Source organism: Callorhinus ursinus, unplaced genomic scaffold (genome assembly GCF_003265705.2).
Source record: "Callorhinus ursinus isolate GAN/ISIS: 27379988/994484 unplaced genomic scaffold, GSC_fseal_2.0 scaffold15, whole genome shotgun sequence".
Taxonomy (NCBI): Eukaryota; Metazoa; Chordata; class Mammalia; order Carnivora; family Otariidae; genus Callorhinus; species Callorhinus ursinus.
In genome coordinates this window covers 13,807,199-13,819,547 of record NW_027397077.1, presented here as the reverse complement: position 1 = coordinate 13,819,547, position 12,349 = coordinate 13,807,199, and the positions used below count along the sequence as shown (strand labels likewise).

Below are 12,349 nucleotides of genomic sequence, written 5' to 3'. Positions count from 1 at the left end.
AATCACATTTTATTATATTTTATTTACAGATTTTATTTATTTGAGAGAGAGGCAGAGACAGAGCACAAGCGGGGGGTAGGGGTAAAGGGAAAGGGAGAAGCAGACTCCCCACTGAGCAGGGAGCCTGACATGGGGCTTGATCCCAGGACCCTGACATCATGACCTGAGCCAAAGGCAGACGCATAACCGAATGAGCCACCCAGGCACCCCAATGTTAATCACATTTTTAAAAATACCTTCAGAGCAACATCTAAACTGGCATTTGACCAAAAATCGGCTACTATGGCCTAGCCAAATTGTCATATAAAGTTAACCATAACACTCTGTTACTCCCAAACCCTGGAAACCACTAATCTACTTTCTTTCTATGGATTTGCTTATCCTACACATTTCACACAAACAGACGAACAGAATTATACAACATGTGGCCTTTTGTGTCTGGCTTCTTTCACTTAGCATAGTGTTTCCAAGGTTCATCCACGTTGTAGTATGTATAAGTACTTAATTCCTTTTTAATGCTGAATAATATTCCATTATATGGTATACCACAATTTATTTACCCATTCATTAGTTGATGGTTCTTTCCACTTTTTTATTATTATGAATAATGCTACTATGAACATTAAAACATCTAAGTTTTTGTACGGACATACGCTTTCATTTCTCTTGGGTATATATCTAGGAGTAAAACTGCTGGGTTATACAGTAACTCTATAACATTCCTTTTCACCAAGCAAACTGAAACAATTCAGAACTACAAATTTTGTCTCTTCTACAAGCATAACTACCATAGATATACTGGTAACATACAGCATGATCTTATTTTCTATCCCCAAATTTTTGAAATGTAAGGAATTTTATAACTAGCACCTAATAATATAGTTAGTATTTCAATAAACAATTAAAAAACAAAAGTCATTTTTTCTACATTAGATTTTATGTATGGGGGGGTCATACGTATATTTATATATACACACATTCTACTTAAAACCGAACCTCCAAACATACTAAACTTAGAAAAAAATATCTTTTTCCATATAATATCTGAACAGTGATACTCCAATATCTTTTCATGTAAAGAGGTGCTTTTATTCAACCTGTAAAATGTTAAGTGATTAATAAATACTGTTTGAGGAACTAATCTTCAATTAAAACTCTAAAATAGGGGCGGGGCGCCTGGGTGGCTCAGTCGTTAAGCGTCTGCCTCCGGCTCCGGTCATGATCCCGGGGTCCTGGAATCAAGCCCCGCATCGGGCTCCCTGCTCAGTGGGGAGCCTGCTTCTCCCTCTCCCACTCCCCCTGCTCGTGTTCCTGCTCTCGCTGTCTCTCTCTCCCTCTCCCTCCATCAAATAAATAAATAAAATCTTCTAAAAATTAAAAAAAAAACCTCTAAAATATCTTAGAGTTAATAGACAATAAGGTTTTTATTTCAATGCATTTTTTCTTCTGATATACTTTTCACTAACAGGTTGGTGATGAGATTAATAATGACTAAGAGTGCTGAGGTAGCAAAAAAGAGAGACCAAAAGTGTGCATTCTGCAATTAGATGACTGAAATTTGAATCCTGACTCCACCACTATCTATCTTTGTTACCCTGAAATTCCTTCACCTCTCTGAACCTCAGTCTTCTTATCTTATCTGTAAACAGGACAATAACACTATCTAAACACTTCAAAAGTTTGTTGTGAGGATTAAATGAGATAATTTTACAGCAGTCTTGATGCTGGTCAGAACTCAGAGCATATTAACATATTTCAGAAAAGCTTACCACAATTCACTTGATATCATCAGCTAAAAAGTACATTTTAAATTATGATCCAATCACTTATGAAAAAAAGTAACAACAAAAAACTGTTTCTGTATCTACATACCCAGTAAGTAAATCCACAGAAAGAGTTCTGGGAAAATTACATACCAAATTAATAACAACAGTCACTTCTGGAATAGGGGAAGAGGAAGAGAGGTATCTGTGTTCAGACCATATATATGCTCTTATTCTCTATATAATTCCTATTGCTTGAATTTTTGAGAATGTATTCCTGCTATTTGTATAAGTAAAAAATAAGAAATAACAGCTTAAAAGTCCATATTGGAAATTCATTTCTGCTGGACCCACAGCTAGAACAAGTCAGTAGTTATAAATGCAGATAAAACTATAAGCCTGCAAGTGTTGACAAATCCTTAATTCAAATGAATAAGAAAACAACGTTTCTTATATCTTTAAATTCAAATCTAACCCAAATTGTATTTGACAAAGGATACATTACCAATCACCAAAAACTTCCATGTTTTCAAGTGCCTACATAAACTTTTTAAACTTCTGTCATTATACCTATCTGCTATTCTCTTTATATTTTTAAAAAATATTTTATTTATTCATTCATTTGAGAGAGAGAGAGCGAGCACACAGGAGGAGTAGCAGAGGGGAAGGAGAGGGACAAGCGGACTCGACACCAAGTTCGGAGCCCAATGTAGGGCTCCATCAGGGGCTTGATCTCACGACCCGGAGATCAGGACCTGAGACAAAACCTGAGCTGAAACCAAGAGCTGGAGGCTTAACCAACTGTGCAGCCCAGGTGCCCCACAGGTATTCTCTTTAAAGAATAAAAAAATTTACAGGGGAGGCAAGTTTTTCCAAGGCTGTTTCATTCATTTGCATAAACACCCAAATCTGAATCAGTTGCCTGAATGCAAGCCTAAGAAAAAATATATTTATTGCTGGAAATATCAGAGGTATGTTTTAAAAAATGCTAGTTGACTCAGAGAAATAATTAACTCAGGTTCTTGCAGTCTTTGGAAGCCTGTCATATGACAAGCATTTTAGTTATGCACCCAGAAAATAATAGCTTAGATTATCTTTCAAGAGAGCAAAAGACAGATTTTCATTATAGTAATTGTTCAGTCCATAATAAGATAGCTTAGAATAAATGTCTAATAGTTGGCTTTCATTTCAAGGGGGAAAAAAAATCTAGATTTTGGTCCCAACTCCCATAGTTATTAATAGATGACCTTGTACAAATAACCTCTAAACATCCAACTCCTTTTGGATAAAAGGTATCCAGCCTGTAGCTGCTCTACCTACTTCCTAAGAGTGTTATACAGATCAAGTGAAATAAGAAAGCACTCTGACTATAAAACCCTTAAAATAAAAGTATTATTTTGCATGAGAATGGATATATATGTAAGAGCTCAAAATTAATGTCACTAAACACAAGATAAATCTACAGTCCCAAAATGCTTAGCAAACTGTCATGCACACTGCAAATTCTCAATAAGTAATGATTTTTACAAAGACTATCTATTGGTAATTGAGTCCATGATCTCAAATTAAGGACTAACTCAAATGACCTTCTGCCCTTTGACCCTCCTCAGGGTTTGCAGAAGTACAGACTGCTCCATTGTTCACATTTCACTCATTCAAACATTTATGTAGTGCCTATCCTCTAGTTCTCAAGAGCTCACATCTGGCAGGGCAAGCACATTTGCATTATAGTTATTTTGTTGTCTGTCCCATAATGAAATTATATACAAAGTTCTATGGGGGTATAAAGGAAGAAGCAATTAATTCTTTAGTCAGTGGGAGTTAGGGAAGGTTTCACATTGAAACTGGGCCTCAAGGGATGAAGGGGAAAGGTCATTCTGGAAGACAAAACAGCAAAAAAGGCACTTGTTCTAGGAACAGAGAGCACTGTCACACAGCTACTGCACAGTTTGGAGTAAAGGAAAAAAAAGTAATAGAAGATGGAGCTGGAAAAAAGGGAAATAAGAGATTTTGAAGGGGTTTGTACATCATGTTAAAAATTAATGGGGCAATAACCAAGATTTTGGGGCAGACATAAACTGTTCATTTACTTATCGTGGCAATGGGAGAAACATGCACAGGAAGAGTCCTTAGAACGTTTCCATAGCTAACAAGTGCCATCATTTTTCTTGATTCAAGTAACTGACAATACATGAAGAACCAATCTCACAGTCTTTTCACTTAAAAGTCTAAATGACAGACACTCTCCTCCCTATTTACCGAAGAGAATAGATACTAAGCTCTAACATAAATACCACTTGAGAAAACCAAATAGGAGCCTGAGAAGGCAAAGAGTAAATTCAACCTAAGGAGAAAAGTCAAATATCTAGGCAGGGAAAAAAAAAAAAAAAAGCTTTAAGTATATACACCATCCAGATTTTTAACTTGAATAGGTAAGATTTCATTAATTTTCCACTATTGTGAAAAGTACGAAATGAAAGTGTGCTTTGGATATACAACCTGGCCTTCTGAACATGTTTACATCAATGTGCCTTAAACATAACATTTGTCAATTATATTACTTTCTCACAAAAACCAGCACCTCTTAATGACATTTTTACTTCTATCAACAAAAAAAATTGGTAAAACAATACACAAACAAATAAAATCAATAATCTGCCATTGTCCCAAAAGCTGAGGCCAGGATCTTTGCTGTCATGTTTAGATATGGGAAGAAAAAAAAGAAACTATCTTGATTGACAAATTCTGAAGATTCTTCCTTTGCAATGACTTCCTTGCAATGTGACATATCATTCCTGCTTTCATACCCTTACTTCAGCAATTCTTCCCACCCAAAACTCCTTCCCCTGACTGACTCTATTTACATCTGCCTTATTTTAAAAGTCCTAAGTACACTCTGGAAAACAGTATGGAGGTTCCTCAAACAGTTGAAAATAGAGCTACCATACGATCCAGCAATTGCACTACTGGGTATTTACCAGAAAGATACAAAGGTAGGGATCCGAAGGGGTACGTGCACCCCAATGTTTATAGCAGCAATGTCCACAATAGCCAAACTGTGGAAAGAGCCAAGATGTCCATCGACAGATGAATGGATAAAGAAGATGTGGTATATATACACAATGGAATATTATGCAGCCATCAAAAGGAATGAAATCTTGCCATTTGCAACGACGTGGATGGAACTGGAGGGTGTTATGCTGAGTGAAATAAGTCAATCAGAGAAAGACATGTATCATATGACCTCACTGATATGAGGAATTCTTAATCTCAGGAAACAAACTGAGGGTTGCTGGAGTGGTGGGGGGTAGGAGGGATTGGGTGGCTGGGTGATAGACATTGGGGAGGGTATGTGCTATGGTGAGCACTGTGAATTGTACAAGACTGATGAATCACGGATCTGTACTTCTGAAACAAATAATGCAATATATGTTAAGAAAAAAAAAGAAGAAGAAGATAGGGGAAGACTGAAGGGGAGTAAGTCGGAGGGGGAGACGAACCATTAGAGATGATGGACTCTGAAAAACAAACTGAGGGTTCTAGAGGGGAGGGGGGTGGGGGGATGGGTTAGCCTGGTGATGGGTATTAAAGAGGGCACATTCTGCGTGGAGCACTGGGTGTTATGCACAAACAATGAATCATGGAACACTACATCAAAAACTAATGATGTAATGTATGGTGATTAACATAACAATAAAAAATTATTAAAAAAAATAAAAGTCCTAAGTAAGGTCTAACTTAAATTGTAACCTATCCATGAACCATCCTAAAATCTCCAGTACTTACAGAACCTCTCTTTTTGCTAAAGTCCTAATGAGCAAGTTAATATTCTTATCTTTTTTCACTTTCTGGCATTTAATCATTTTTATTCCCACTGTGAATATGGTCAATGCCCTGACAATATGACATCAGATCTAAACTGTTAAAAGCCTTGCAGCAGCAGAGTAGTTAAGAGCTTGGGTTCTAGACTCTAAGAGTCAAAAGTTGGAATACCGACATTCAAATCCCAACTCTACCATTTATTAGCTTTGTGAACCCGGGCAAGTTAATCTAATCTAATATTTCTGTGCTTTAATTTCCTCATAGGTTAATATGGGAAAAATAAGCAGCTATCTTAAATAGTTCTTTAAGGATTAAATTAGCATGTAAAGCATTCAGAACTGGGTATGGTACATAGCGCACAACAAGTATTAATTAAGCTGTTACCCATTTGTCCTTGCTCCAAGGCCTCCCTACATACTGTTGTTCTATCACTTTTAAATGGTGGTTCTGCTATGTCAGTCCCCTGCAAAGAACTTTCCCTGGCCTTCCAGAGTACATGGGTCCATACTCTTAGCTTGGTAATCAAGGCACTCCACAACTATCTCCTTAGCTTAAGCTACTCAGCATCTGCTTTACACAAAATAAGAAACAGACATATAAGGCAGACACCCTCTCTTCCAGAGTCTGACAACTACTTATAAAAAAGAGATACAAACATAAAAACGTCACACAGAATGGATGTTCACACATAGATACTCTCCAAAAAACTCCAATCCAACAAAATCAATTTCATCAGTGACTGGAAGATGTCAAACTCATTCAAAATTACCTGCTCTTGTCTGTTTTATTCTACTCTCATCCACCCAAAACATACAAAAACCACCCAAAAAGACCTTTTCTTAAGGTGTACCTATCCACTTCTATTGTAAAGTCTAATTCAAACACCATCACCCTTGCCATTTAAACTTACTTAATACTATTTTATTTCAATCAACTGTTGTTTGTTTTTTTTAAGATTTTATTTATTTGAGAGAGAGAGAGTGAGGGAGAGCATGAGCTGGGGAAGAGGCAGAAGCAGACTCTCTGCTGAGCAGGGAGCCTGACACAGGGCTCGATCCCAGGACCCTGGTATCATGACCAGAGCCAAAGGCAGACACTTAACAGACTGCGCCACCCAGGCGCCCTTCTCAATCAACTGTTATTAAGGTGTATAGTCACCCTCTGTATCCAAAATATAAGCTCCCAGAAAGAATAACAATTTCTAACCAGTTCTTGTTTTCTTCCCTCTCACCACTGTGCCCTCCATTAAAACAGATCATTATAGAACAGGTGCTCAAAAATATGCATTGAATTTAAGTAAACAAAGTGAAAATGGAAGTAGAATACTACTATCACTTATAACTAATTCCTAAGTAAACTATAGTGAGAGTGGAAAGAGACTACTGCATCAAACATTAGACTATCACCTGTCCACAGAGACTCAACTCAGAAGGAGGCAGTCCACTCACTACTCCTATGTAACCACCATATGGGTAGATTTGCTTGTTCAGTGGTACCTTGGTCAAAAGAAGGATTAATAACCATTCTATTATATGCCATCTAATTTGAAGAGCTTGACCTCCAAAGAGAAGTGAAGTATGATACACAGGGTCAGCATCCAAGCAGGGCAATAACGGACTGCTACACCCCTGAATAGATGATTTGGGAAAACGTATTATATTCCACTCTATGACAAACCTGTCACCCTCCAACCTGCAGGTTTTCGGTACCATAACACACTCCACAAACTTAGCATTAAAAATTGTCACCTAGGGGCGCCTGCACGGCTCAGTCGTTAAGTGTCTGCCTTCAGCTCAGATCATGATCCCAGGGTTCTGGAATCAAGCCCCGCATCGGCCTCCTTGCTCGCCAGGAAGCCTGCTTCTCCCTCTCCCACTCTCCCTGCTTGTGTTCCTGCTCTCGCTGTCTCTCTGTCAAATAAATTAAAAAAATCTTAAAAAAAAAAAAAGTGTCACCTAGATTTCCATGTGCCTATGTTTTGCAGATTTTCTTTTTTTTTTAAAAGATTTTTATTTATTTATTTGAGAGAGAATGAGATAGAGAGCACAAGAGGGAAGAGGGTCAGAGGGAGAAGCAGACTCCCCGCCGAGCAGGGAGCCCGATGTGGGACTCGATCCCGGGACTCCAGGATCATGACCTGAGCCGAATGCAGTTGCTTAACCAACTGAGCCACCCAGGCGCCCTGTTTTGCAGATTTTCTACAATGAATATGTATTACTTGAATATCAGAAAGTTTCAAGTGTTTATTACTTTTTCCAGCTTTTAATGGGTCTCCTATAATGGCCAGTGCAGAATGCAAAAATCACAAGGTAAAAGTCAACCAAAGGGTACGTATTACTCCAATTCTCCACCGCCCAGGGAAAGTGCTAATTTGAACAAAGTTTTCAACTTCATATGTTTCAATTTAAAAGATTACTTCTACATATGCCATCACATGAAAGAAAAAACAATTCTCATTACCTTCCTAGGACTCCACAGCACTATAGAAATTGCAAAGAGCTGCCTAGATGGTTTGCTCTTCCCCCCACCTCAAACACCCTCCTCCCTAAGGACTAAGCCCTTAATAAGGGCCACAAACAGGGTGCTAAGTAATTTACATGATTATCTCAATCCTCAAAACAATAGTAGGTACCACTATTATCCCCAGAAAACTAAAGCTTAGAGATGAGATGTTTGAAAAATAAAAACTTGCCTGAGGTGATGCTTATAGGAAGGGATTATGTTATTGTATAAAGGAATTTGCTGGGAATATATATTAGGCTCAATGACTTATTTGTCATGAGACAATTATAGCAGAAATCCTCAAATTGGAAATTTCACACATAGAAAACAGTAAGTGATATTTGGTCAAACTGTGGGTTTTCTTTGGAATTGTGCCTCAGGATACCTGGCACATAATAGGTGCTCAATAAAAATATGTCTGTGCAAACCTAAATTTTAAATAACTTTATTCCTAAAACAATTTGATCACATGGCAAATCTGACAGGTTATTTGTTTTAACTAGATTAGGTTGTGCAATAATCAATAATTATATCTATACCTAAGTAATGGCCTCACATCCTGTTTTTAGCTAGAGCAGGAAAAAAGTGAAAATGGTAGAAATAAGCTGTGTATCTTTTAAAGATAAGTTTTTCTAATTACAAATCCATTCAAAATTTTAACAGGTCATCTCAATTCATACAATACTCACTATGGATCCATCCGTAAGCCATCTCAAAATAACCTATTGTGGGGGTTTTAGTATAGCCATGAAAAGCACTGCTCATGTAATCACTGTTTTTTAAATAAGTAAAAGAAAAAAATCTGAGTCTCCTTTGAGTAGGGTACCAAAGTTAAGCAGGTGCATTTGCAGATTATGTACTTTAAGCAAACCTGTTATTTGATTAAGTTGGACCTTAGCTTAGACAAAAAGATCAAAGCTGGTTGAGTTAAGGCACTAGCAGTTAACTGATGTTTGAATTTGATAGCTGGAAAGAGTTCTATGAATACTCACATTAAATGACTATGGGTAATCTATGAAGTCTTTCAGACACCCAAACTTTAGTTTCTAGGGAGAAAAAAGGGTCTGTTCCATAGGTAAATGAACATCTGGTGTTACACAGAAAAATTAACATATTTTTCAGTTCTCATCTTACACACAGAGCAGGGCATAGGTATTATGCAAGTGCAATCTTTTCCTCCTTTCTTTGAAAAATGATTTCTGTAATAATTCCTTAATTCTGTAGCAACAGAAGTATTGCTTTCTCTCTTTTTTCTGAGGCTCAGGTTTCTTCCATTTCAAAATACTACTATTGAAAACTTAAATTCTTCTTTTAAAAAAAGACTTAATCATTTAACTCAGGAAGAGGGAGCAAAAAGTCAGGAGGTGAAACCCAAGGTATTCCTATTAGTCTTACATAACTTACTCTAAGTTGGAACTGATTCAGTATCTCAACGAAAACCTGAGGTAAAAGCACAAAAATGAGTTCTTCAGTATATTCTCCACACACATAAAGTTTTAAAAATTGAAAGGGTCTTATTTAATTTTTTTCTTGTATTCTTAAAATATAAGCACCCACATGTATAGTAAATTAGGGTGCCAACTTAAAAATGCAAAAGGATCACACTTAAAAATAAAGGGTGTTAAATTCATCCTATCACATCTAGGTAATGCAATTATTTGATAGAATTGGATATAATTTCAGAAAGTAAATTAATTTCCTAACACTGATTTTTAAATATCACCTCTGTAAGTATGCATTAAGTATTTTTAATAAGTTCTTGCAGGGAACATCAAAAAGTGATTTTCAAAAGCAATACATATATGTTCACCCAACTTGCAAACAAAACTCTGAAAATGTAAAGTTACAGTTGTTCATGCTTAATGAAATTGGCTTTGAAAATTGCCAATTACTCCTTCATGTGTAAATATGTATCAAATCTTTCAAAACTGTAAATTCACACAAACAACTGTCCTTACTAGAAAGATCGTGATCTGAACTCAACTAAAAGCTGTGTTAACTACATCTCACCACTGAGACACCTGAGCCCCAGTGTAATACTGGCCACAGATTCCCAGCATTGCTTTGGGAACTGCTGCTTGCTTATTCAAGCACTGAACGGCAAATTCACCTTTCTAAAAAGACTGGAAGCAAGAAGCCAAGTTTCACTATCTAGTTTTCCCAAAATGAATTAGGGTTTGGGATTTCACTGGGAACGACCACATTATCAAGATGTCATCGCCCTCCCGAGGCATTTAATTACAATACCTTCTGTTTTCCATTCAACCACCTCAACTTAATCTCCAATAGAACCAGACACAGAAAAAGTTGGTCCATGGCCTTGCTGAAAGTCTCCTCTGGGTGCAAACGCTGGGATCCTGCATACATTATGCAAAAAGAGCAAAGGGAAACGAAAAGTAAAGATTGTTAGATAACGTGGTGACATTACCTTGCCCGTCTTGTGATCAAACCAAACGAGAGCATGGTTCCTTGACAGCACTTTGCAATCAAAGGTAGCATTATTCTGCGCTGGTCGACAGCGGGCCACGGAGCGGCCGATTTTAATGGGCTCGTCCAGGTAGACATGGCGCTCCTGAAATGGGTGCGAGTTCGGGCGGCAAGTGAAGATGGCCAAGGCTGACGGCATCGAGGACAGACTGGGGGTGTCTCTCCTACCAAGGTACAAAGAGGAGTTCCACCGGATCCGGACTGCCCTTCACAAGCCTATACCCCTATCCCCCCCAAAATTTTAAATTAAAACAAACTGCGCATTGTCTAAGCATAACCAGTGAACATCAACAACTCTTCACTTGAGTGGGAAGACAAGCCAGCGCAAGCCCCATCACCTCCTTTAAAACCCAGCAGTGCCCTGATCGCACAAAGTCCCCAACGGGCAGCTTTCAGTCCATCTTCTTCCCTGGGAAGAAAAGGCTCAAACATCGGCCAGCTTCGGCCAAGAAAACTCCTGGAAGACAGTTTGGGGACTGGAGGTATCCAAGCAGATGAGTCACACACCAATTCTTGTGTTTTGTTTGGGATCGCGGCCGCTTTTCCCCCTCGGTGGCGGAAACGTTGCAGCACTGCAGCATGAAGGAAGGGTCGGTTCCGTGCGGCCAGGAGGTCCTCTCGGGCCGAAGGAAGGTGTAGCCGAGCACCCCTGGGCAGCCACCGCCCCTCTTCGAGGGCTTCGGGGAGTGGAACGGCAGAGGCGAGGGGGGCGGCAAGGGGGTCTAGACCGCCAGCGGGACAGTCTGCATCGCTCCTGCTGCGCGGAGACCGCCCGGAAGGTGGCACGGGGTCCCTGGCACGAGCCGAGACGGCAGTGGCTGGGGTCCTTGGCGCGAGGAGCGGGGACAGGCAGAAGCGCGGGCAGCGGCCGAGTCGGGACTCCCGGGCACCTGGCGGGCGTCCCCGCGCCCAGGGCGGAGATCTGGCTCTGCAGGCCGGTGCGGACCGAGCGAGGCACAACCCCGGGAGGCTCCGGGGTCTCGGCCCGCAGGAAGTTGGTCCCTGAACGCCTGGGCTCCTGGCTGCTGCTCAGCACACCGGCCGCCTTCTTTCAGGGTCGCCCCCGCGAGGGTCGCATCTCAGGGACGGCAGCCACAGCTCCCAGCGGACGAGGAGGTGGGGGAGGGAGGCTGGCCCGGAGATTGGGGGAGAGGCCTGGAGGCCCCGGGCTGGGTCCGCCGCAGCCTCCACCACTCGCGGCCGGTGGGACACGCTCAGGCTGTGCCCGATAAGGCAGGAAACTTTCCGACCTGGTGGGGAAAACATGAAAACAAACGGCCGTCAGGCGCCGGTGCCCGCCCGCCTTAGCCCGCACCCCCTTCAACCCGCCCCCCGCCAGTCTCCGCGACTGGCCACGACCTCGGCCAACCTCTCCGCGGACGAGCTGCGGGGATTTAGAGCCAGGACGCCACAACGGGCCCAGCCTCCCTCGCCGCTGCCGCCGCCTCACCTTACCTTGCCAGCGCCGGCCGCCATAGTGACTCTGACTGAAACCTACCCGGTGCACCGCCACGGGAACGCGCACCCTTCAAGGGCCCTCCTACCCCCTCTCCCGCGCCGTAGTCCGGGTCGTCACGTGTTAGACGCCGTGGAGGCCATGATGGTTAAGGGCATAAAAGAGGGCAGGCTAATTTTTAACGGGCTCCAGACGCCATGTTAGTTAAGGGCTGGAAGCTTCAAACCATAGGATAACCTTTACGACCATTTTGGTTAAGGGCAAGAGAAAATTTGACCTGTTAAAGGTTTTCCAAACAAAACGTGCCAACTTCCTACGT

At 40.8% G+C, this 12,349-nt stretch overlaps 1 protein-coding gene across 28 annotated transcripts in view; it reads right to left on the bottom strand.

Annotated features, from left to right (window-relative positions):
- Positions 1-12,141, bottom strand: part of SLMAP (sarcolemma associated protein) — a 194,358-nt gene extending 182,217 nt beyond the window's left edge. For all 28 annotated transcript variants that reach the window (XR_012380909.1, XM_025885105.2, XM_073901419.1 and 25 more), the window contains exons 1-2: positions 12,030-12,141; positions 10,516-11,824 (exon numbers count right to left, since the gene is read on the bottom strand). Coding sequence is in view for 27 of the 28 variants with exons in the window: in XM_025885105.2 (XP_025740890.1) it covers positions 10,516-10,713 (198 nt within the window). In the remaining variant the exon portion in view is untranslated. The remainder of the gene's footprint in view (positions 1-10,515; positions 11,825-12,029) is intronic.
- Between the last annotated feature and the right edge of the window lie 208 nt (positions 12,142-12,349).